Source organism: Gavialis gangeticus, unplaced genomic scaffold, assembly GCF_001723915.1.
Source record: "Gavialis gangeticus isolate Ggan-Ray unplaced genomic scaffold, GavGan_comp1, whole genome shotgun sequence".
Taxonomy (NCBI): Eukaryota; Metazoa; Chordata; order Crocodylia; family Gavialidae; genus Gavialis; species Gavialis gangeticus.
The window spans coordinates 30,891,784-30,917,463 of record NW_017729001.1 but is presented as its reverse complement, the minus strand read 5'-3'; the positions used below and the strand labels follow the sequence as shown (position 1 = coordinate 30,917,463).

General features: G+C 57.3%; 2 protein-coding genes across 2 annotated transcripts in view; one reads left to right on the top strand and one right to left on the bottom strand.

Moving 5' to 3' along the window:
• The window catches only part of CUX2 (cut like homeobox 2), a gene marked incomplete at its 5' end in the record, with an annotated part of 76,405 nt that extends 68,804 nt beyond the window's left edge, over positions 1-7,601 (top strand). The window contains 4 exons of the mRNA XM_019507241.1: positions 1,668-1,937; positions 2,435-2,623; positions 3,282-3,555; positions 4,265-7,601. Coding sequence (XP_019362786.1) covers positions 1,668-1,937; positions 2,435-2,623; positions 3,282-3,555; positions 4,265-5,087 — 1,556 coding nt within the window. The remainder of the gene's footprint in view (positions 1-1,667; positions 1,938-2,434; positions 2,624-3,281; positions 3,556-4,264) is intronic.
• A 7,809-nt stretch (positions 7,602-15,410) lies between these two features.
• Positions 15,411-17,094, bottom strand: FAM109A (family with sequence similarity 109 member A). Its single transcript, XM_019507242.1, has one exon. The coding sequence runs from the start codon at positions 17,052-17,054 to the stop codon at positions 16,215-16,217; it is 840 nt and encodes a 279-aa protein (XP_019362787.1). The 5' UTR covers positions 17,055-17,094; the 3' UTR covers positions 15,411-16,214.
• Between the last annotated feature and the right edge of the window lie 8,586 nt (positions 17,095-25,680).

Here is a 25,680-nt window from a genome sequence, read left to right as displayed (position 1 = left end):
CACCGTGAGCTCCAGCGGGACAGAACTAGCCGGGCCGGGGCAAGATGCATTCATAAGGGAGTGGGCAGTCAGCCTTTTGTCCCATCTCTGACAGCACCCCTGGGTGCTTTCTGCCTTCACCTCCTTTGAATTCAGCATGGACGAACTCCTGTTGCTTGGCTGTGTGGTGAATCTCACCCCCACGTGCCCCTTCCACCCCCCCGGCCAGGGCCTGCATCTCCAGGCTAGCACCCCGGCGCCCCTCGCGCCGTCAGCCTTTGAAAAGGCTGCTTCGTCCGGCTCTGCCAAGCTGCTGTGCTGCTGCACCCAGCCCTTCCCTGACCCCTTCGCGAGGACGTGGGACAGGACCGGGTTGTTGCACGAGTCCTCTGCGCAGCATTGTGTCGGAGATGCTTTCTGATAGTCGTGTAATAAAGGGGGAAAAACGGGAGCCCGGCGCAGCGCTTGGCCTCGTGCCTGGAACAGAGCAGTGACCGGGGGTTTATGTTAATGCTGCATTTTCTCTCCTTGATTATTCTCACCACTGCTGCCCTTGGCAGCGTCCGCCTGGAAGACTGGCCCTTCTTCTCCCCCCTTTGGAAAGGCCGTGACAGGCTCTCCCGGCCGCGTCGGTCGACAGCAGATCGGCACAATAAACAACATTCAAATTCACAGTTTAGTTTTCATTGATTTCTCCCCCTCCGCAGCCCCAGTGCCATCTCCCCCTGTCCTCCCCCAGCTGAGCGCTGAACGTGAGCTGCCAGAGATTTATTGCAGGACGGGAATCTCCGTCAGCTCCCGTCTGACCCAGACGGCATCAAACTTGACTGGAATTGACAGTCGTTAAGCAAAAGGGAAAGGCTTGAGGGGATGGCATTAGAGGAGATTAGTGGGCAGGTTTATCGGGGATTTTGGTATCAACAGGCCCATTCGAACTGACGGTTCGCTTGCCCTTAAATGCCTTCCCCCCCCGTGGCGTGCGAAGGGGCAGGATTCGGGAGCAGGGGCTGGTGGCCAGGGCAGTCCCCAGTGCGCCCCGGGGCTGGTCTTTTCTGAGTCTGAGGCTTGCGTGGGAGCTGCCGGGGGGCATTTGCCTGCATGGCCTGGGGGTGGGTAACAGCCCAAGGGCCCAGGGCTCTGCACAGCCACCCACCCTCCTGGCAGAGAGCTGGGGGCAGCTGCCATAACCAAGACACCACTGGCGCGCTTCACCCAGCACCGAAGAGAGCCTGCTCCATCGCGGTGGGGCGTGCGAGGCCCGGCCAGGTCCTGCCAGGCGGCTGTGCCCACGGCAGCCTCGGCACATGCTGCTGCAGCAATCGCACGCGACCTTCCCTTCCCTCAGCTCACGGCACAGGGGCCTTGGCAGGGGACCTCCCAACCTGCAGCCGCGGGCACTGAGCCTCGGCGACTGTGCCATCAGCCGGACCCTGCTTGGGATTTTGGCCTTTGGTGTCTGCCAGGCTCTGCCCAGTGCCAGGGCTGCAACTGAGGAGTCCCTGCCGGCCCTTCTGCAGGTGGGTTTCACCCTGTGCCAGTCCAGCCAGCTCTGCTGAAGCCCCTTTCCAATGGGATTTCTCCCCTCGTGTCGTGGTGCTGCTCCAGCGTTGCTGCCTTTTTGCCCGAGAGCCTTTCCGAGGCCTTTCTCGTACGCCGCTCTGATGCTTTTCTCTGCCTGTGCCCTGCAGCCAGTCCTGGAGACACCCAGTCGTCCCCCTCGCCGCCCCCCAGCCCTTCGGAGCATGAGAAGACCCCCCAGGAGCCGCTCACCCTCGCCCTGGAGAGCAGCAAGGAGAACCAGCAGCCGGAGAGCAGGTCAGGCTCCGCGCTGGGTGGGAAGACGTACCCCAGCAGCCAGGGCCCCATGGGCATACAAGAGATCGTCGCCATGTCTCCCGAGCTGGACACCTACGCCATCACCAAGAAGGTCAAGGAGGTGCTGACAGACAACAACCTAGGTGCGGACACGGGGCGGCTCCTGGGATCGCGCATGTGCCCCGCTCCAGGGCCTCGGGCTGGCAGTGGGGAGGCGGGTGCGGGCACGCAGCAGTGACGGCGCCCCCAGGTCTCGGGTCAGCTCCCTGTGGCCAGGCCGGTGCTGAGCAGGGCTCTTCCCGGCCAGGCGGCAGCGAGGTGGGACAGCGCTGGGGTCAGGCTGGCCCAGCCACGTCCGTCGTACAACACACCACTGCATTGGCTCAGTCGGGAGAGTTGGCTCCTCTCCGACCTCGGGCAAGCCGAGTCCCCCCAACTCCATGGGCTGGAATAGAGGCAGGGCTGGGCCCGTCGGAGGGGCAGCTTCATGGGGTGGTGGAGCCAGAGCCTGGTGTCAGGGGACCCTGGCCAGGCCACGGGGTCCTACACTGCTCCCAGGGCCTGTCATGGGGCTCGCATGCCCAGGAGCCCGCCCTGTGGGCACGTGCGGTCTAACCCCCTTCTGCTTCTCCTCCGCAAGGCCAACGGCTGTTCGGGGAGAGCATCCTGGGCCTGACGCAGGGCTCGGTGTCCGATCTCCTCTCCAGACCCAAGCCCTGGCACAAGCTGAGCTTGAAGGGGAGGGAGCCTTTTGTCCGCATGCAGCTCTGGCTCAATGACCCGCACAACGTTGAGAAGCTGCGCGACATGAAGAAGTTGGAGAAGAAAGGTGAGCGCCGCATGCCTGGAGCTGTTGGGCCTGGTCCATCCCCGGGGTCGGTCCAGAGGGGCTGCCCAGAGCTGGCCCCAGGCATTTTGAGGCTTCCCAAGGCACAGGTCTGACCCCAGTCACACGCTGGCGTCAGTCAGGAGGTGAGATGTGCCACCCGCTCTACACACGTGGACTGCGGCAGGGATGTCCCGGGCTGCGGGCCGTCCTGGACCTCTCCTGGGATCGAGTGTGATGCGATCGAGGGCTAATGAGCAATGCTGCCTGATGGCACTGGGGGGCTGATTGGTACAAACAAGGCGGTTCTTGTCCAAGGATGCCTAGCCCATCCCACTCCTCCTGGTGGGGAGGGTGCTGGGGAGATGGGCAGAAAGGCCACGGATGTGACGGCTTCCCCGTCCCTTCAGTGCGGGGCTCTTCCCGGCTCTCCGGAGGGATGAAGCACCAGTGCGTGAGGCAGGGGCACTTCCCAGCAATGTGGGTTTCCTGCAGCAAGGCCGTGCTGCTCCGGAGCTCGGCATGGCCGGTTCAATGGCAGATGCTCTCCTGACGGTCTGCCGGGGGTGCCCAGTGGTCCCACAGCAAGGGAGGGCAGGGGGAAGCTGCCAGCAGCACAGGCCGCCTCACACACGGGCTGGATGTCCTCTCGCCCCTGCAGCGTATCTGAAGCGTCGCTACGGGCTGATCAGCGCCAGCTCGGACAGCGAGTCGCCGAACGCCCGCTCGGAGTGCGCCAGCCCCAGCCTCCAGCCCCAGGACCTCAGCCTCCTCCAGATCAAAAAGCCCCGTGTGGTGCTGGCACCGGAGGAGAAGGAGGCCTTGAAGAAGGCCTATCAGCTGGAGCCCTACCCCTCGCAGCAGACCATCGAGCTGCTCTCCTTCCAGCTCAACCTCAAGACCAACACGGTCATCAACTGGTTCCACAACTACAGGTAGCGGGTCTGGGGGGACGGGCGCTAGGCAGGGCTCTGGCTGTGGCTTTTGGACACGAGAAGCGGGCGAGGGTCTGCCTGGCATCCGGGGGGAGGGGGCTGGGGGTGACCGCTCCAGGAGACGGGCCGAGACAGGCCCTGCCCCGGGTGCGCTGGAGAGTCTGCGCGTCCCGCAGCCCCAAGCAGAACCCGGCTGGCCGAGGGTGCAGGGCCCACGGCAGGGCGCAGGGTGCTCCCTCTGCCGTCCGGCCCCCACCGGACCCATGGGGAATGACCGAGGGGACCGGAGCAGGGTGTGGGCAGGCCCAAGCATCAGCTCCCGGGGATTTCTCGCAGCAGTGGTGCCGCACTCCGGTTTGCTCTGACTTTTCCAGATTGAATTTGCCTCCGTGTGGTTAAAAACGTATTGAAAAAGTGGGGGGGAAAGGGGCAAAAAAAGAGCAGAGCTGTTTCCTTCCACCTGGCTGCTGGCTGTCTCCTGCCGCTCATGTCCCTGAGGGGATGCATTGTTCAGTTAGTTTTCTGGCAGGGCCAATGAGCCCGAAAGCCACTGAGTCAGCCCACGTGCTGCCCCAGCCCAGCCCACGGCCCTACACATGCCAGGCCCCCAGGGGCTTCATCCCCCCGCGGCACAGTGACCGTGCGGAGCCAGCCAGAGCCACGCAGGGTCCCGTGCCACGGTTACAGCCACGCCGTGCTTGTGTCGCAGGTCTCGGATGCGCCGGGAAATGCTGGTGGAAGGGTCCCAGGATGACACGGACCTGGAGCAGGGTGGCTGCGGGGGCACCTCACTGGCCGGTAGCTCGCTCCGAGGCACCAACCCGCAGAGCCCCGATTCAGAGGCGGAGGACAGGAAGCCGGTCTTCAGAGATGCGGAGCCCCGGCGGTCAAGCGAGGCCCTGGTCCAGGTCAAACAGGAGCAGCCGGAGCCCGGGGAAAAAGGCGAGTGTTACAATCACTGGGACTTGTGTGGCCTGGACAGGGAGCCGGAGCTCGTGGCCACATCCATTCAGCATCCCAGCCTCAAGGAAGAGCAGGATGATACCACGTGTGCGGGGGCCTCCCAGAGGGCCCCCCCCAGCACCACCAGCCTCCCACGGAGCAGCAATGCATCCAGCAAGGCGCACGCAGCTGGGACTGCCGACTGCTCCACCCAGCACGTGCCCCAGGAGCCGGAGGGTGGGGAGAGGCTGCATCCTGACCCCATTAGCTTTAAATCTGCCTCGGAGTCCTCCCGCTGCAGCCTGGAGGTCTCCCTGAACTCTCCCTCGGCAGCTTCCTCTCCAGGCCTCATGATGTCCGTCTCGCCGGTCCCCTCCTCCTCCGCTCCCATCTCCCCATCACTGCCAAACACCGCCTCTGCCAAAGTGCAGAGTTCGAGTCCCGCCACAGACACAGGCTCGTTACAGCAGAGCACGAAGCTGAACACAAACATCCAGCGGAGGCACGAGAAGATGGCCAACCTCAGCAACATCATCCACCGGCTAGAGCGGGCCGCGAACCGAGAAGAGTCGCTGGAGTGGGAGTTCTGACCCGCGCCTCCGCGCCCCGTGCCCGGGGATCTGCCCAGCCCTTTGGGCTGCCGATGAGTGCGGGCGTCCTGGAGTGCACGTACACACACATATATATATTTTGTTAATTATATCACGTACTGACAACAGAAGAGAAAACCCACTGGGTTCATGAGAAAGCGAAGGGAAAGCTCAGCCTTTGTCTTCTGCCTCTTGGCCCTCCGTGGAAGGGGACAACGAAACCCAAGCAGAACAGATGCCCCGTCTTTGTTTTAAATGTGAAAAACTGGGAACACTTTTAGAAAAAAAAATATTTATAGACCTCTTTTAGATATTTTAATAAAAGGATACTTTGGAATTTATTAACAGCTTAAGCTGCTTTGATATTAAAGATAGCTATAAAATCAAGATGATGTAGCAGTTGTGTCATTAAATGTACACTGAAGTCTTGTAGTTTGCCACTGGATGAGATTAAAAACAAAAAAAAAAAAAAGACTTACTGATCAAAGCCATCAAGAAGCACTATGAGACTGACCAAATTTAATAAACTTTTGAATAGCGGTTTTTCCACATTTGTCTGTAAGACACTGCATTACTTGCCCTTTGCAGAGACTATGTTATAGTCTGTGAAGACTCTAAATTGAAAACCTGGATGCCATCAAGTATGTACTTAGTCCTGGTGGTATGTTTTGAAACCTTTGTAACACAGAATGTCACGTGCAGTTGTATATGTTGTAGAAATGTCTGCAGTAGCCTTCCTGAACAAGATGTAGCATGGCACATAACTCCTTACACTTCCTCTAGATAGTAACCTGTGATAACCCAAAACGAACGGATCAGTGACAGCTGTTGGCGGCAAAGCTCTCTGTCCCTTGGCAAGAGCCAGTGAAAGCACCCGCGGCTCTGATCTCGAGAGAGAAGGCACAGGCGCCCGGGTGTGCACATCTTCGACGTGTCCCATTCGACAGTAACAAACTTCGGCGGCGCTCACGACCGCACCACATCTTATGCATCCGCTCCAGTGCTGCAGGGAGCACCAGCCAGCAGGATACCCTCACTCTGCAGCCTTGGTCTATTTGAAGTGAGAGGCCTCTGAGTTCAAAGCCTTCGAGGGTCAGCGCTTAAAGGACGAGCCCTAAAAAGATACAAACCGCCGGCTCGCCTCCGGGACCCGAACGGACTTTGGGTTGGTTTGTTTTCACTTTAGTCGAATCCAGCTGGCACGGCTGAATCAGCACCTTTTTGGTTCCTAGAGTTAGGGCCACGGAGAGAGCGCCCGGGAGTGAGGATCAGCCTCCGGGGCGGCTGTTGAAATGTCACCTTTCACATCAGTCCTGGACTGCTCTCTGCCGAAGCGACAGGAGACAGGCCCTGACCCCGCTCAGCACAGGGCAGGACGCCTCGGCCCAGAAAAGGCCTGCTTCCACCTCGGTCGCACGCGGACAGTGCCGGCCATTTCAAAAATTGCTCGCTGGCCCCTGCACTGCCCCAGTGCCTCCCTGGGCTTCGGTGGCGGGTCCTTGGTGATGGAGCCGGGCCCCAATTCAGCAAAGCACTTTTAAGCAGGTGCCTTGACTTGGAGGGGGGAAGGGGGAGGTTCATCACATGTGCAGAGTGAACTGTAAGCTGCTTGCTGCCTTGGCGCCCCAGGCCCTGACCCAAAGCCCACGGGAGACAGTCTTCTGGCTGATTTCAGCGGGCACCGGGTCAGACCCGTGGCACCACCTGGAAGGAGAGGAGCCCAGATCTCCGTGCTACGAGTCGCCCCTGGACCGCGCGGTTCTCCCTGCCCTTGCTGCGATGGGCGGACTGAGATTTCTCTCTACCCACCCCTGTGATCTAGCCCCAGCTTATGCAAATGCCTTTGAGAGACGCATCCGTGGGTCGTGTTGGTTTGCTCTGTATTGTTTTGTTTTGTTTAGGGGTTTTTTTTAATGCATTTTGCAAGCGCCGAAGTACAGCATGCAAGGGACTGCCCCACCCCACTCGGACTGCCACCCCCGCTGACACTCGACAGGACAGGAGCGCGCGTCCTGCAGGCACTGAGGCTATGCATCGAACAGTTCCCCACTGGACACGTTTTTATCAGAAGAGAAGGTATTTTTATACTCGGGTGGTAGTTAATGACCAATTTTAAAAACAACTCCGTTCGCCTCCATGCAAGGCCCAGATCCCACCTGCCACGTTGTAGCGACGGTAGCCCTGTCCAAACAAGTGAGAGCTTGTCCGACGCAATGATTTTTACTGGTTCAACCCCAACACGCCATCGAAGGTCTAGGCATTCGCATTGACTACTGTTCTTCTTAGTGTGCTAGTGTTAGCTTTAGTGGAACGGGATTTGATGAAGCACTTAGCATAGTCTTTCCGAACACCGAAATCCTGTTGTACTAAAAGCTAGTGGGACATGTTGATCACATTTTGTTAGGCTCATGTACTGTACTTCAAAAGTTTCTATGAGATTGATGAACTTTGTTAAAAATTTTAAAAAGGAACAAGTTCTGTAAAGAGCCACTAAATACAGAAGTTGTATAATAACTTCGGCGCATGGGTTTGTTGTGTTCTGTGTGGTTTCCTCCAGCCGCCCCGCCCACCCTTTGCCTGGCTCCCTCTTCTTCTAGACCACGCTCCAGGCGCCAGCTTTTGACGGCTCGGTAGATGGGGTGAGACACATGGTTCTTGCTGCGTAGCCCTAGCTGTGGATTTTGAAAAGGAAGGTGCGATGCACCATCACATAGAGCACAACACACTTTTCTCCAGGAAAAAAGAAACTAGAAGCGTTACTGATACGCTAGGGCTATGCTCTTCAGTTTAACACAGAAGCAGAGACAACTAGAACTGTATTGGAGTGCGCATTCATTTGCTATCTCATTCATTATATATTAAAAAACTCAACCAGCTAGGCAAATAGTCATCAAAAGTTGTTGTTCCTTTAGTCCTGTAGCCATTGGAATATTTCAGACCCCTAAAGCCTCCTTGAGCATCTTGACATGCATCCCATGTGTCACTGAAAGGTCTTCCCACGCCTGAGTTAATGTTAACGTTTGCCTGAGTTAACGTTTCCATGCCTGAGTTCATGTTTTTAGCTAGAGTTAAAAACAGCCCGCGGGGCTGCGAAATAGGAGCTACAATACCAGGAGCAGCTAAGAGCAGCATTGCAGAACAGAGGCCAGCTTGATGAGTGGAACATGAAAACCATTAATAAAGGAGAGAGGGTCCCTAACAGCTGCGGAGCGAAGAGTTTAGGAGGAATCAGGTAGATAAGAACAAGCCATGAAGTCAAGCGATGCCAGAATAGAAATGTCGCCCCGCCGGGCAGTTGGTTTTAAACTTTGGGCAGAGCAGGAATCACAGCGGGGTGCAACTGCACCACTGCACCCCCCAGATCCGCCCTGGCCCCAACCCACCAGCCACATAGAAGACCCTCGTGGCTCATTGCTGCAGCAGTTCAGCCGGCCCCTGGACGCTCTGCTAAAATCAGGGCCTGGGGCCCAGCTCCCCTCTGAGATGCTCTCGTCCGGGTGCCGCGTGGCCTCGCGCGGGAAGCTGGCAGTCGGCATGTGCAGGCTGCGTCCGTCTGCACCGTTCTGCGCTCGGCGAATACCGCCAGCTCGCGCCGTTGTGAGCAGGGAGCAGCGTGCCCGTTCAGAAAGCAGCGGCAGGATTCCCTCTGCTACGCTGCCCCCGACGCAACTCCTGGATCCTAGTCTCAGCTGTGCCACTGACTCACTGCCTGACTTCAGGTAAGCCGTGTCCTCCCTCATCTCTTGGTCTCCGCAGAGTAACACCATCCTCTCCGCAGGAGGGTGGGGGGAGGCCTGAGCAGTGGACGCTGCTCAGCCCTGCAGGCAGATGCTGACAGTGCCCAGTAGCCAGTGCAAAAATGAGGCGTCAGCTTTGTCATAGCCCAGAAGCCCAGGGCTACCAGACCATGCTCGAGGGCACCCATCTCCAGTCCTCTGCTCCCCCTTGGCCCAGTCTCTCATCACAGCCATGCGGCTGCAGCGTCTTTGCCTTCCTGGGGAAGATGAGGGGTGCCAGGTGCCGTGAAGCTGCCCGAAAGCATCCAGCGAGTGGCACTCCTGAATATCGGCCAGAGTAAAGCAAGGTAAGTCCTGGAGAGCCGGGGCTGGGGATCCAGTGCTTAGCTAGCAGCCAAGAGCCCCAGCCATGCTACAGACTCCCTGGGTCACCTGGGATGGTTTACTCTGCCGCCGCGTCCCACAGGACCTGGCGAGGCTCGGGTTTGTTGAGCTACGGATGTGCCGGTCCATGCACGAGAGGGGCTGGTCACCCCCGGTACAGTCGTCTCCCTCCAAGCTCAAGCCAGGTGTTGGCAGGGCGTTGGGTCAGCAGTGTTTGCCCCATGTACTTCCGCATGCCATGCAGATCGCGCTCCTCAGCTCCGGGGCTGACCTGCACGTCGTGGAGCCGTCGCTGCTAAGACTACATCGTGGGGTCTGCTTGCTGGGGCTGAGTTGTCCTGGGATGCCTCATTCGTGCTGAAGCTCTCCTGTGCTTTGCACTGGGATGGCACACAAGTGGGAAAGCCCGCAGCTGGTCTGTCCTGACGCCGGGAAGTACTCAGATGCAGGGCTCTGGTCTGGGCAGTGGGTGCGTGGTCCGGGTCCCAGCGAATCTGCCCTCCCTCCCCCTCCTCCCTGGAAAGGGCCTGTGCTTCTGCGGGGGCAAAGGGCCTGCGTCTCGTCCCAGCTCAGCGCTGCTGGTCGATACTTCCCAGACCAGCGCTCCATTTTCATGCCATTGTGCCTGGGCCCAGCTGCTCCCTGTTTTATGAGGCAGCTAATTACCAGTGATTCCACTGGAAAGGAGACCCGAGGGAGTTCATTAAGGCCAGGAAAGGGCCAGCTGAGGCAGCCAGGCCTGCAAGACGGAGCAGGCACCACATTGCAAGCAAGACAATTCAATAGGCGAGAGAGACCTGTGATCTCTGCCCCGGCAGGCTGATGGAGGCTGGATCCAAGAAACTGGGGGTGGATGCACGTCCGGCCTCGGTGCACTGGAGAATCTGGTACGACGGCTGGGAGGCAGCGCCACGGGCAGAGCGGCGGTAGCTCCGGGTGCTTCCCAGGGACCACGCTCCTCTGCAGCCGCGGGGGAAAGCAGGGGGTTAAAGACACGCGGACACGGAGCAGTTGGCCAGGGTGAGTTTGGGGCACTGAACCGAGGCACTGCGAGCATTACCATCCGTCCCAGAAGGCAGGGCGGTGGTGCACCTTATACACGGGCTAAACCAGAGAGGCCGTAAGCGTTTACAAGCCTGAGCTCTCTTCATCAGATGCTGACGGCCTGCGAGAGCTCGCACCTCTCTGACTTAGTCATTGCGGAAGGGGCATCTCTGCCCGGAGTTTGCACTAACACGGCTGACTGCCTCCGTGCCCTGTCATCACAGGAGCATTTACACCCCAAATCCCCGTGCAAATGGGGTCCTTCAGCTGTATCTTCACGCGGGGACAGGCCCTGCCAGCTCAGACACGGTCCCGCTCTGCTTCCCAGCCCCGGGGAAGAGGAAGGAGCACGTCTGCAGCCTGATCCAAAGCCCAGGGGAGCCCACAGGACTTGCCGATCTCAGCGGGCCTGGGAGCGGCTCTGGGCGAAGCAGCATTTTCTAAACCACCCCCCATTTTGCTCCTGTTCTTAGAGATGGGGCCGGACTCAGGTCTCAGCTGCGATGGAGCTGGCTAAAGACACAGGACAGGAGGTGTCTGGTTTGGGAAGTACTCGAAGTACCTGCTGAATACAGTGAATGCTACTGAGCAAAAAGCCTCGTCGGGGGGAATTGTTGAAGCACGTTGGCCGTGCGGGTCCAAACGCCTCAGCTTTTTCTCCCGCTCAACGTGGAGGCGCTTTGGTAAAAGTTTTTCACCAACTTGGAGCGCCGTCCGGATCGTGGTGCAAAATCTGCCGCTGCCCTGGGAGGAGCTGCCACAAGTCACCACCCTGCCAGGGTTCCCTACCCATAAAGAAAGAAGAAAATTGGAAAACTTTGGCCTAATCTTGCTGCGCTGTGTGCGAGGAGCTGCTGGCAAGTCCCTGCCAAAGGCTCGGCCCGCGGTGAGGCACTGCAGGCAAAGCAACCCTCTCTCGGAGCAGCAGGGCATCTCCAGACAGAGTTACAAGCGCCGTGCACCTGCGCTTACCAGGCCGGGCGAGGCCACCCCGACTTTCTGAACCAGGAGTGGCATCGCCACGCTGTCATGGCGCTGCAGCAGGGTTCGTTAGCACCACGTGCTAATCGGCCAGCTGCAGCCCTGTGCACACCTAGCTGCCTTGTTCGCAGGTCAGGGTCTGCTGAGGGCACCGTAGGGTTGGAGCGTGGACGTGCCCCCCGAGCTGTGTGTTGGCGAGGGGCTGTGCGGGGTGGCAAGAGGCTCTTTGAAGATGCTGCCAGTTAGTTTGGGGCGTCCCTCACACAGGACTGGGAGCCAGTCTGCAGTAAGTGAGGGCTCTTCTCATTTACAACACCCTCTTTTCTCACTGCGGGCCTGGTCCTGAGGCACGCTGACCCCACTCAGCACCCACTGGCTTCGGTAAGACGTACGAGCGCTCAGGCCTCTCCTCTGCACCGGGGCTTGACCCTGCAGTACAGAAATCAATGGAAGATTTGCTACTGGTTTCAGCGGGCGCAGAATCCGCATGACATGGCACTTGGCTGGGCAGTGGTCCCCACGGTGTAATACCCCTGGGCTCTGAAGTCCCAGAGACCTGGGGTTTCTCTGCAGGAAAGAGCTGAGCAATTTTTTCCAAGCATGAATACATTGGAGGCCAGGTTTTGTGGACATATTTGCAATCACTTGAGTGCTGTTAGCTGTGAATTTTGAGCAAGTATTCCCTAGGACACATGGAGCTGGTAGTTTGCACAATCCTTAATGAAGGTGAGGGCTAATGAAAATATTTGATTCTGGAGGCTTGGATTATCAAAGAAAAATAAACTCTGCCATGTGTTTGCAGACAGTCTGTCTTCCATCTGATGATACTTCTGCTATTGCCCAAGCTGGCAACCTTTAGGATGCTTTGTATGTGTGAAAATATCATGTGGGGAAGCTCTGTTAATAAATCCACCTTCTTCACTGTCAAGCCAGCCCGAGCCCATGGCTGCATTGCTTTGCATTTGGCTTCTCATCTCCTGAGCTCCCCCTCGTAGCTCACATCAGCCAGAAAAAGTGATGAACGTTGCTCTCTGAATTGCGATTTTTCCACGCTTGTTGTTACCAAGCAAACAAAACTCATCCTGCATCTGCCCTGCACCAATACACTTCAGAGAGATTTCACGGAGGGACAAGGGGTGGTTTAGGTTACAAGGTTTATTACACTTTGCACATCCACTAATGCTAAAAAGGCAGTTATCAGATTGAAAAGAGCCATGGTGCCCTGAAGTGCTCTAGTGCTTGGGTATCAGTGTATTCATGGACAGTGATGGCATTGCAGCTGTTTTCATGGTACAGAACGCTTTTTTTTATCCCTTTACATCTAACTGCTCCCCTCCTGCTGTAATGCTGCGCTCCAGTTGCTGGACAGCAGAGTGGCCGCAGCCCAAGCTGTGAAGCCTCTATGATAGCGTTGCTGTAAGTGTGAAGGCTCCCACACCGGGGCAATCAGTGCCGTCTGATCACCAAGGACTTTCAGTATTACAAGTCTGAGCTGCCCCCGCTTGAGCTAGTGCAGTAGTTCCTGTAGCTGGCAGCAGTCCTGAGTGTTTCTACAAACCAGCCAGCAGAAGAGCTGTAAACCCACATTCGACTTGCGATACCTGCATGTGGTTTCCCCTTTGTGTAAAATTGCTACAGGTTAAACCTTGGTACAACGTAAGTGAATGTCAGAACTCCTCTGGGACCAGGATTTGGAGCTAAAACCTATGCACGTATTTAATTTTAACAGGTCACGCGCAAAGCCTGGCACGTAAGGGGCAAACTCACCCAAGCAGCATTTCTGCAATAGCTTTTATCTTAGCAAGGACTCGGATCTATTCTGTGGGAAGGGCCAGGCGCAGAACCACTGAGAACGGAAACGACGGCCATCCAGCATTTTAATGACGCTGCTTTCTTCCACAAACGGGGTAGGAAGTGGACCAGACAAGGCCAAACCTCCCCTTTTGCAAATTACAAAATTCAGGGGTACATCAGGAACAGCCACGGGGCAACACCATAAATAACAATGGGGGGAACACCATAAATAACAATGAGGCGCAACACATGTGGAGGGACAGGCCCCACCAAAATACATAACACGGCCTAATTCACGTGGGTCACAGTCCTCTAGTGGGTTGTCTTAGTGTTCACAAATGACGTGCGAGATGCACAAACAGCTACACAAATACATAGTTAGATAGGACTCGGTAGCAGCCTTGGCACAGCTCACGAAGCACGACACGTAGCATCCTGGGCTTGTGGGTCGGGTCGTTCTCTTTGACTAATGTGTTCCTGTTCTCTCTGCCAGGAGGGTTTTTGTTCCCCCCACCTGGCAAATGACACTTCGCTTTACAGAGACAACTAGCCCAGACGTCAAGGCTAGGATCTTGGCTTAGCCGTACACAGGGCTTAAGTGTTGTTTCCTTCTGCCCAGGCATTTCTGCCGTGCCCAGGGCTGTGAGCCCGCAGAGCATTTCCCTGCAGGGCAGCACATTACCATTTGCAAGTTAGATCTTATTTGTAGCCTTCGGCAGGCAGAAGCCATTGGCAACCTATGCGGTTTGTTATGCTGAAAAGGCCACTTCAAAGGCCCTTTCCACACAGTCCAGGCGAGCTCCCCTCTTACACTACAGTGTGTGCATTTGTAATGTCAGATCCCTCCAGGAGGTAACTCCACTGGACTTACACCTGGGATGAAGCTGCCACTGATGGGTTTTAACAGCTCCTAGGACACGTGCAACACTGTCAACCTACCACTGCCATACGATGGAAGTGGAGCTCTGCGTCGCTCGATCACGTGGCTCTAGTTAACCGTTCACTTTGCGCAGCAGAAGCTAGGCTTTGTCATGGCAGTTCCCTGGACAGACACAAATGCCAGCTCCTAAGAAACACTATGAATCTAGAGCGAGAGTCTCTGTTTTCCTATCTATTTTTAACATCCCTGAAAGCCAGGCGTGCTCGACAGAGGCAGGTCACCAGATTTCCTGCGAGCTGCTGCAAGGTACCTTCACCAAGGGCTACACCGTGTTTTCAGCCCTGAAAGTTTTGCCCTCCTTTCCCTGGGAAAGTCGAGTGTGGCAGGCGCTGATGCAGCGCTCCGGAGAGGAATTCTGTTTCAATGCAGACCTTACCACCGGCCTATCAGTATTAGCAATAAATAAGACACCCTCATGCAGGCACATACACCGCTCTGGCAGAAAGGCTGTGGCCTGTTCAACGCTATGTACCGGGAATCCAACCCAAGGAGTGTGGAAGGGACCTCGCGATACAAGCCCTGGGAGGCTGCTATACACTCGGTCAGTCTTTGGTATAGTTCAACGCTGCCGAGAACTGGATGTCATTGTTAAAGTGGAAAGGAGCATTTGCTAGGTTGTGACGGAGACCCTGTCCCAGAACGGAATGGAAAAAAGATGCTGGCAGTGAACGAAGCCAGCACCTCTGACGCTTCAGGAGTAAAGGGAATTTAAAAAAGGAAACATCAGAAGTCTTCAGTTCCTCATTGGGATGAGATAAAATAACATGTGATTTTTGGTTCACTAGAAGGACACAATCCTTCTGAGCTGTGATGGGGACAGCATCTGGTTTTTAGTTTAAAAGAAAAGTTACCAAAGGTTAAGCTACATGGTTTGGTGTATTATTGTGATGGCTACTCTGCTCTGGTGCAATCCCACCTACCAGTTCCAGGGACTCGTGGTATGTAATTGAAATGGGGGCGTATTGCTGCCATTAACGAGGATGATGCTCCCACCCCCGGGGCAACACCTGAAATAACTTCTCTGAGAAGACACCTCTGCAGAAGGCCTTTATCTGTGGCATGGTTTTGTCCCATTTAAAACAGAAAGGAGGAATCTGCCGTATGCGCCCTTCTCCGATGGGGACAGATTGTGCTTCCTTTTGATTTTACAACAAGGAGCTCAACCAAGCTGCAGGTAGGCACAAGTCGGTGACTTCAACCCTAGGCATCCCTCCCTCTCTGCCATGTCAAGGGGAGGGGGACAAAAGCAGAAAGATCTAGGGACAACCAGGGGAGCATGACACAAGCAATGAAAACACATGGCTTTCGATGAAGAAAACAGCATCTTCCGAAACAGAGAGTCCGCACTCTGGCAAAGCCTCCTCGCGTGTGCCTGCGGTGCTCAGCTGCCGCAGGGGCAATCATCCTTCCTCAACGAGGATGTCGTTCTTCAGAGCCCCGTAACACTGAAGTCCAACCTCATCCCTGAATCCTGACCGAGACTGGCCCACCGTTGCTATTCACCTCCTGGCTGCTGTTTAGTTTGGTGAGACCTAGGCCTGAGAACGATGCAGAAAATCTGCCCCTGCCCGGTGCCGCAGCAATGACGACAGGCCCTGGGCTTTGAGCAGGCCTGATATTTCTGACGTCCAGTGTTGCAGGGGCCAGGCGGGCTAAAGAGCTGATCTGAGCCGCGGGGAAGCGGACTCCCAGCGTGGCAGCAGATTGCAGCAGAAACCCCCCTCTTCTCATCCCCGCCTTGCAGCTGGCACGTCGGATGCTGCAGAAATGTGAGGCCTGCGGACAGGGACAGATGCTGTCAGACCTGGAAGCTTTTCCCACAGCAGGTCCGCGTGGGACGTGGAGCCCGGAGGGACGTCTCCAAAAACCTCTCGGAGATGTTGCTTCTCAAGCGCGAGCCTGGACCACCGGGCCTAAAGTCGGTGGCCTGCAACAGAAGGGCCAAGCAGGACACGTTGCCACAGGAGGAAGGGCAGGAATCGGGAGGCAGAGTCAGGAACAGCCACCGCCTCTGCCACGTCCACCCTGCCGACGGCCGGGGAAAGGCAAGAGCTTCTCGCTTAAATCCCCGCCAGAGCCAGGCGTGCGACAGGAGACGGGGACTTTCCCCCTCCTGCTGACAGGTCGGCACCGCGTGAGCGTGTCTCAGGCTTGGCTCACACCCAGGCAGATGGCAGAGACAGCTCAGCGTTTCCGAATGAGTCTCCCCTCCAACCCCATCTTGCCGTCCTGCTCAGAGAGCCCCCGTCACAGCTGGTGGCTCCTCCGGCTCTCCAGCCACTCTCTCCGCAGCTGGATGATCTCCCTGCCGTACCAGTCGTGCAGCCTGGAGAAAGACGCCGTGCCTGGGCACGCACGGCTTTCCACTGCCACGGGTCCCGTGCCACGGCTATTGCCGGAGGAGGCGCGTCGGCGAGGTGGCAAGGGAGGTGGCTTGGGGCTGACTTCACAGCTGCTCCCTGAGTCGGCAGGGCCTCCGGGGATGCCCCCGTCGGGCAGGTCCTGCACGCCCTGGGTGTTATTCCACACTGCACAGCCGTTCTCCTTCAGGGAGGGACAAGACGGGCCCGGGGGTTTCTCCTGGGGTGGCGGCAGCTCCACAGCTATGGCCGCAGGGTCCGGTCCCAGAGCCAGCTTGCCCTTCCGGTAGATGGGCGACCTCCGATGGACTCTGCGGCAGCCGGCCAGGCCCCACTGCATCTCCTCCAGCTGCTTCTCCAGCTCCTTCACCACCAGGCGCATGTAGTCGAAGCTGGCCCGCGACAGCGACTTGACCCAGGACTCCATGGCGGCCTGGCTCTCGGCCGCCAGGATGTAGGTGCGCGACTTGGCACAGCCGAACTTGATGGCAAAGGCAAACTCCTCCGCGGCCTCGCACAGCTCCACCGTGCAGCCCTCCAGGATGATGACGCCCACGGGCTCCCGGCTGTCCTTCTCCTCGAAGTAGAAGAGCATGTTGCCCTTCAGCACGAACCAGCGCTTGTGGTAGGCCGTGTTGCGCTCGCCCTTCTTGTAGAGGAAGCCGGCGTTGTCGGCGGGGGAGTCGCAGGTGGCGTAAAAGGCCAGGCTTCGCTCATTCAGCTTCATGGCTCTGAGACCTGGGGAGGACAAAAGAGAGGGAGGTTGGTATGACACTGGGAGAGGTGTCCCAGCCCTGCTTCATCCTCTGAGCTACAAGCAAAGACCCACGAGCAGCCAGGCCGAAGCCGCTGCCTCAGTCACGATGATCGGAGCAATGAGGCTGGAGACCGGCGACGTGGGTCCTACCCCCAACACCGTGGACCCCTGGGGAGATGCAGAGGCCCTATGCATCGTTCCCACTGCCTGCAACCGGGGCTGAGCAGCGGGTCCAGGGGTGCGAGCGCGAGTGCGGGGGCAGAGGAGGAGACGTGCGCAGAAATGTGGGGCGGGGTGGAGTTAGGACAGGAAGGGATCCTGGATGGGGGAAGAAGCTGGGGAGGAATGCGGACAAGGAGGAAAAGCCGGCACAGAGCCGAGGGCGTGGAGGGCACGGTCGGCACTGCAGGGTGGGTGGAAACGGGAGCAATGGGAACAACTGGCCTGCCGCCCCATACGCAGAGACGCCACGTAACTGGGGCAGAAAGGTCTGTCCCAACAGCAGCTAGGGACAGATCTGCTAGCACCCTGGTGACACCGTGGCCGGTGCCTGGCATGCGAGGGGCTAATCCCAGCTCAGCTGGCCCTGCCCCTTTTCCCAGGGCTTCCCGGGAAGGGCCGTCGAGTGCCTGCGGGATGAGGCTCTTGGCTGAGCAGCCAGAGTTCAGCCCGGGTCCCCTTGCAACATTGATGCTGCTGGCTCTCTGCGTGCTCCCTGTTTTGCTGTGGCTCGTGGCTGGCGTCCTGTGGGTCTCTCCGGTGACCAGCACAGAAGGGGAGTCTGCTAAAAGACTTGCCCTCCCTAAAGAAATCCTGCCCGTCAGCTCTTCCCTCTTTGCTTACCGCTCTCGTGACGCCTGCCCTTGGCTCCCAAGCAAGGAAGTGCATTACTTTCCAACCGAGGCTACCTAATAACAACAGACCTCTGACGACCGAGAAGTCCCAGCCAGCAAATGCTTTTGCTCTGCTCTTGCCAATGGCAGGTCTAAAAATATAACCCCCGAGCCAGCATCTGCTTTGTTTCTGACATTTGCCTCACCTCCGGTGCAGAGCTCTGCACGTGCGGACAAGCAGCAGCGCGAAGCTGGCGCTTCTCTCCGAGGTGGGCAAGTATTTAACAGCACTAGGGCAGGACGGGAACAGAGATCAAGGCCAAAGTGGCCAGGTGTCTCCAGGCAGGCACCCCTGGCTCGAGCTCAGGAGCCAGAGACCCCCAGACATCCATCCAGCTGCGCCTCTCTCCCTGCCAGCTGCTCTTGGAAAACGCTGGCTTCAGCAGCGCCCAGGGCCAGAGCGGGGACTGGGGCCCAGGCAGTGGCGGGCCAGCCCCCGCCGCAACCGCAACCGCAACCGCTAGCCACGCTGCTTCCTGAGCCAGCCCGGCTCCCTGTTTCCCACGGGACGGACCCACGCCAGCCTCTGCAACGAAGTGCGGCCACCCCAACAAGCAGCCGAAGCGAGGCGTGCGGGTCCCAGCGAAAAGGATGCGGTTTGGGGGGACGTTCCCAGCGCACGTCCCATGGGAGACGTGCCCGACCAGGGTCCCCCCGCCCCTCTCCTCCCGGGTGCGGCCAGGCTCGGGCCCTTCCCTCCTCCAGCCCCACAGCATCCCCTCCCCAGCCCTTACCGGGGCAGGTCCGGCAGCACCGGCGAGGCTTTGTCTGGGCGAGCGAGCCTGGCCTGGCTGGCCCCTCCCCAGTAAGGGCCGGCCTGCCCCGAGCACCGCCCCCCGAGCCCGGCTGCAGCCCACGCCTCCCCTCCCCGGGCAGGTGGGGGGCAGGGGGCAAAGTGATGTGCCCGGGGCACGCGGGGAGGCGGTGGCGGAGGCCACTCAAGCTGTCCCCTGCTTTGGGGGCCGGACAAAGGCTCCTTCCCCCTGTGTCCCTGGGGGGTTGGCTGCTGGCATGACGAGAGCCAAGAGGTCTCCGGTCCCAGCCTCGCTGACATGCCGCGCAGGCCGCCTGGAGGGGAGCAGGGCCGTTCTCAGGGTGGCGGGGGCCAGTTGCAGCGAGGGAGGTTTCGGCTAGACGAGAGCAGGCTGCCCAGAGAGGGGGTGGCATCGCTGTCCTTGGAGGGGTTGCAGCCCTGGGCAGACGAAGCCTTGGCTGGGACGAGGGAGTTGGGGCTGGTGCTGCTCGGAGCAGGGGTCGGACTAGATTCGCCCTCCCGAGGTCCCTTCCAGCCCTCGTGTTGGACAACCCGGAGGCGCCAGGCGCTGACGGGCCAGTGGGAATCGCTCCAGGTGTGCGAAGCAAACTGCGTGTCTAGATGTTCCCAGGATTGGGGCCAGCGTCTTGCAGCGGGCCTGTCACACTCGCTTCCTCCTCTGCTCTCTTGGGAGGGCATGGCGGGGACAGTGCTTTGCCCCTGTGCTGGGATCCCCATGTGTTACAGGCTGCAGCCCTGGGGACATGGTTATCTCCGGCCCTCGAGCACGAGGGAGAGGGTTGGAGAGGGGTTTCCAACCACGCCGCGGGGTTGATCATCGCTGCTTTTTCTCCCCATTTCCTTGAGGGCTCCCAATCTCCTGCGTCTCAGCCAGGTCATGGGCGGGAGACCCCGAGGCCCTTGCAAATGGGGAGCTCCTCCGGCAGCGAACGAGGTCCCAGCTCGGAGGGGTCGCTGCGGGGGAGCCAGGGGAAAGGCCCCGGGAGCTGCTCCCGGGCCTCCATTAACTCCGGCGGGAGCAGCTTGCGGCAGCTTTGCCAGGCCACCGCCAAGTTTGGCATGTGAGGGGAGAGGGTGACATGCCGAGGTGTCCCCCTGGTTTCAGGGAGACGCCGTGACCAGGGAGAAAGGTGTCAGCAGCCAGGACAGGCCATGCCCGGAGCAGTCCTCCGTGGTAGCCCCCGGGCACCTGGCAAGGTGTTGAGGAGACTGAGGGATATTGGCAGGGCTGAGCATCTTCAGCCGGGGCAGCCTGGAGACGCGTGGACCCTGGACAGCAGCTGTGAGCGGGGCGCACCAGAGGAGGGCAGTGGGCAGCACGCGGGGGCAGGAGCCCCATCTAATGGGCTTGCTTTTATGCCTTGGTTTTTCCTCTTCCTGCTTCAACTGTGCGGTGCTTGCTAAACCCTTGGGCTCCTTGCTTGCGAAGGGGGACGATATTACTGCTCCGGGGCGCTCAAGTGATAGTTTCCTGGCGTTAGCAGGGGGCTGAGCTGCCGCTGGGTTTGCATGGGTGCGTGTGGCTTGATGCGTTTTTTTTATTTGATAGCTTTGTGGCAGCACTCCCAGATAATTGGGCCCAGCCCTCGTTAGTGCCAGGCAGAGGGCTTAGGTGCAAATCCGAAAAGCTGGTCCCGGCTATTTAAATTGCACCCGCATCAGGAGGGAGGAATTTAAGGCACGTGGGGAGAGGGGGAACGCCCGCTGCTTTTCTCCACAGAGATTTTTTTTATCTCCAAGGAACCGGTGAGCAGTGCCCAGTAGAAGAGATACACAAGGCCTTAATAAGGCCCACTGTTTTGTGTGGGGGACCTATTGAAGAGGAAGAATGACCCTAAATACCTCGAGAAGGCAAATTTGGGGACACATGAGGGGAAATGACGAGCGGAGAAGAATGTCTAATCGGCCGGGAAGGTCTCGAATCACTCCAGTGGCCAGCAGAGAAAAGGCCCTTCTCCCTGGCTTCCTCCCTGCGGGCAGTTAAGGAGGGGAAGGGGTGATGTTGAGCGCTCTTAGATCTACCTCCGTGTAGATGACCAGCCACAGAGGAAAAACTTGTCCATGGCTGAAAGACGCAGGCTGTCTCAAGCCAGGAAGCAGGAGTGTACGGATTCCTTACATGGGACATTAGCTGGGTGGCACGTAAAAGCCTTGCACAACAGCCTGACAAATGTCTGATTGCTGCCCCCTCTTTGACTGATCATCACCCAGCGTTGCAACCCGACACAACGGCTCTTGTGAAAGATGCCATTTTTTTCTCATTCCTATTACCAGAACAGAACTAGCAATCGAAAATGTCTATTAAAATTAAACCTTTACCCCCCACATGAAAAGCAAATGCATGCAACACGAAAGCCTACGTTACATCCTGTAATCCCATGAGCGACATCAAGAGTTGCATCTATTTGGGGCAAAAGTGCACTTGGCCTAGTATGACATTGTAATTAGAGGAACCAACACGTCTGCAGACAACCGGGTGTTACGTTTGCCTTCCTTGGAGGGCAAAGCAGGTTAAGCATTGCAAACACCTGCACAGTTTGCTTTGCATTCACGAGCTTCCCCTATCCGACGGAAAAAAGAAGTCTAAAGATCAGTAAAACCACCCTTGCCTTATCTTATCTCCTCTCCTGAACACATGCTCTTTGTCTGAATCTGGTTTTGATAGAAATCAACTGCTTTCTTATGTACATACCAGTCTTTCCAGCTCGCTGAGAGAGGCTTTTTAGCATAACTACATTAGGAAAGTCATGTTTAAGAGTGGCTCTAATTCCCCCGAGGCAGGAGTGAAATTGCAAGTGCACGGTGTTCTTCCCTTCCAGCTGACTCCTTTTGTACGGTTACATCTTGTTGCATGTATTCCTGAGCACAAAACGAGTAACCACCCAGCTACTGCTCACCGGATGAGTGAGGGGGAGCCCAGCCACGCAGCAGTGCACCCGATGCTGTGAATAATGGAGGTACCTCAAGTGCGTTGACCACAATAGGCAGGTTCAGGCACGTGAAGGTAGTCACAAATGTGTCCGTGGGTCCAGGCGTGGGAGCTGCACGCTAGTTGTAAGCCACCGTGGAAATGAGCGTTGCTGTCTTTAAGCTGCGTTGCACAAAATGCGAGGATCAAGGCGATTCTTGCTCTGCAGATACCAGGGACTTTGGCTAGGTGTAGGGAGGGCAAAACGAGGAATAGGAATCCCAAAAGGAGTTACCTTCTGGGTGTTTTGAATCACCTGCAGACATTGGACTTGGCCTCTACCCGGATGCCCATCTGAGCGTGTGAGATGGCAGCAGGTCTCTGTCCTGCAGCAAAGGCAGCAGGAGAGTTTGGTGTCTTCCCGAAGGGCTTCGTTCCAGCAGGGGCTTGAGGATGATCAGATTGGTCACTCCCTGTGCCAGCTGACCGAGTGTGCGGCTCTAAGCCAGTCTGAAACCAGTGCACAGGAGATCTTTGCCCACACAACTGAATTTGGTTCGAGTGCGAGGTCTCCATGCAGCAAACCGCAGAGCACAGCGCAGGGTGGGGGTGGCTGAGCCTTGCCCACAGACTTTGTTTGAACCCCGCTTTCTTCTCTGCAGTAAATGAACATGAAATGGATCCATGCGCACGCCTCATCACCACCCACGCAAATGCCCCTTGCTAAACTACCGCCCCTTGGTCTGGACAGCAGGGAGCCGAGAAGCCAAGTATGAAGGTAAGTAAGCAGGCCAGAAGAGCAAACTAATTAAACACAACCCCTGGGGCAGGCCACTGGCTGGCTGGCTCATTAATTAAAGAGGGTTTCCTCTCTCGTCCAGACTGACCTATTGTTCTGGCTCTGATGGCCTCCCATCAACCTAATCCAGACGGAGCCATCTAGGGATGGAAACATCAGTCTGCACCCAGCCTGCTTGTTTTTGCACACTTTGGTCTCCACTCGTGCTGCTTATTTTGGCTGGGGAACGTGGAGGTGTGTTGTGGTGTAACACTTGGCAAGTAACGGGATAGACCTAGCTCAGGCCATTCCTTCACAGCTCCCCGCGGAGCCGCAGCAGTTGTGTGTGGCACGAATGAGCCTTGCCTGATCTGATTTGTGTAAACCAAACGGGACTCCGCTGAAATCAGTGTCTGCCCTGGGAACGAGATCACAGCCCAGCACAGGCGGATCTCAGAAGCTGCAGCTACGCTGTGTCTGGGGACATGGGCGCACAGGTCATTTTTATTAAGGTGATTTTGTAAGCTCTGTGCCCTGAGCTTCAGGCTACACTCACCACCTCTGCGTTGCCCCGTCTTGAATACTGTCTTTTGAAGCAGCCAAGAGAAAACGGCATTGTTGCAATAATCCCTTAGCCCTCGGCATCCCCTCTGGGGGGTTGGCACCCAAGACCTCTTCCCAATGCAGGCCTAAGTGGGCCTTGTCCAGGTATCGATGGAAATTACAAACTATTTCAGATTCCCACGTTTTGCCGTGTTGGGGAACAAGTGGAAGGGAAAGGAGGTGGGGGTTGCTTTAACAGCGGGAATGTCAGACTCCAAGTTTTGAAGTTGGGAATTGTAATTGTTTAAAAAACTGGGAAATTCACCTTTTGAGTAGTTTGAGGTCACAGGTGAGGGGAAACTGGGCTTGTTCCCTGGGTTTCAAGGCAGGGAAGACTGTTCTCATGCCAGCTGTGCCACAGGCTTTCTGTATGGCCTTGGCCCAGTCACTGGAGGCGTGTACACCCTGCCCAGCGCAGCGCCATATCGAGATACAGGAGCGAGCTCTACGTTCGCAGCCTCTGCCGGGGCTAATTTACCACGAGACGCTCTCGGCAGGTTTGGGGTATCTCCGCGGCACTGTGCAGTATAGGTGCAGCCTTTGAATACAGGGGGACCAGCATCTCCCTGCCCCCCAGGCTGTGATCAATGCACTGATGACTGGGAGGCACTCATGATGCCAGGGACACGTGTTAGGAAAGGCAGGCTCGGCAGTCGGGGTGGCGGTTCGGGCAGGCTGCTTAAACGTTACTCGGAGCATGTGAGGTCAGGACTTCCTGCTTTTGCTGGATGACTGGAGAGTCAGTGGGTTTATTACGCAGAGACCGGCGCTGAAACACTCAGCAAAGAGAAGGGACTTCTGAGTCACTGACTCTGGCCTGGGTTTGTGCAGCATGCACTGCAGCACAGCTGGACTGGAAGAGCCTGTGGGCTATAAATAACAATGCTCTGAGGCTTTTGGGGGCATCCGGTAATAGCTGCTGGCCTCCACCTCCTGACAAGCGGCTGGGAGAGTGAGCTAGAGGAGAGGGGTGGGCTGGTAACGTGCTCGCTGGCCTGCAAGGGCCTGGCTGCCCACCCACCGTCCCTGGGATGGTGGAGGAAGTCCCAGGCCCCCCCAAAGTCAGCAGGAGATTTGCTGCAGGCTACGATGGAGCCCGACTGCTACCCAGGGTGTCCAGCTCAGTTGTCAGTGGGAGCAAGAGGCAGGAACGTACCTCTGGCTTTCCCTTCTGCTTCTAGCCCAGCGGGGACTGGAAAGCTGGGTCTCCCGCATGGCACTGCACTTCCTCCTCTGTCCTTAGGTTTCTGTGCAAGTGCCTGGTGCTGCCCCTCGGAGCTGGGCTCTGCAGTGTCCCCACCTCATGGAAACATCTGGATCCCAGCTGTCTCTGGCTCCTGCATCCAGTTCATGGCCACTAGTCACCGAGGAGAGGAAACGGGCCTGAGACGAGCACCAGGAGACCTTGCAGGCTGGGCTCACTTCTTTTACTTGGGAGGTTCACAGGTGCTTCCTCAGGCCACGATCAGTATGAGTCTGCCCCCACTCCTCCCCACCTTCATGTTACTAATAAGCCAGCGGAGAGGCTGCAAGAGCTTGTTTCCAGCTGAACTCCAGTGTGCTGGGTTCAAGTCTCGTGGACTCTGTCATCGTGCCAGGTCTCTGGGATTGTCTCCCATGAGATCCAAGTCCCCTCAAAGCCAGTGCGTGCCTGCTCTCTGCTGTCCTTTTGCAAATGGCAAGGGAAACCCCTGACAAGATGAACCTCCAGCACAGTGATTCTCAGCCTAGGGGCCCTGAGATCCCTTCAGTGTCAGGTGTGCAAAGAAGAGAAACCCAGAGACCTCAAATAGGATGCCGCAGCATTAAGAACATGCTGAGCTGTCATGGTCTTGCTGAATTCTTTGCAACAGAAGAATTGCTTGATTATTTTTCCACAGTCAAGCAATGAGTGAAAAGTAAACGCTGGCATTTTCTAAGGGATGCCATGAGTCTAAATACGAGCTGCTCTCCACAAAGGCCAACAGGCACTTGGTAGCTTGAGTGGCAAAGGTCTGTCTGCGGTACCAAAGCAAGGCACATCTGGTTCACAGAGCCTCCTTGGAAGCCACGTGGAGGATGCCAGCATGCATTGTGCATAAACAGAGCTCTTGGGTCAGAGGTGGTCTCTTTGATGAGACCAACTAAATAGTACCAAAAAAAAAAGGATTTCTTTGCAAGCGTTTGGGTACACGCACCCTTCATGAGGCTGAGGGGAATTCAAAGACTGTAAAAGTTCTCCCAGGTAGAAAAGAGACTTAATTTCGCACAGGGGAGGTAGAGGGTGGGAGTGTATTCCCCTGGGACCTCAGAGCCCTTTGGCGAGAGGGCTGCTCTGTGATGTTCACATGAGCCCGGCTTCTTCCCCGGAGGCGTCCGAGGTCAGACAGGGAGGTGAAAGTTTCTTCTTTCTCAGCTATTACTTCTGACCTCCGACATATCTCCCTGAAGCACGTACGCATGTCATTTTTGCAGCAGCTTATTCACTCTTACAACAATTCAGGAAGTGAAAGACTCCCCTGAGCACCGTTCCCCGCAGGTGACTGGTACATCAAAGCACAGGTGTCCCGTGTGCCAGCTGCTTGCCACGCACCGACCGTGGCACTGCTGTTGTGGCTCTCTGCCCTGCTCCTCTTTTGCTGCAGCAAGACCAGAACGTG

Bases quoted from the DNA above. Each gene is read 5' to 3' on its own strand.
- FAM109A (XM_019507242.1), bottom strand. From the start codon at position 17,054: ATGAAGCTGAATGAGCGAAGCCTGGCCTTTTACGCCACCTGCGACTCC.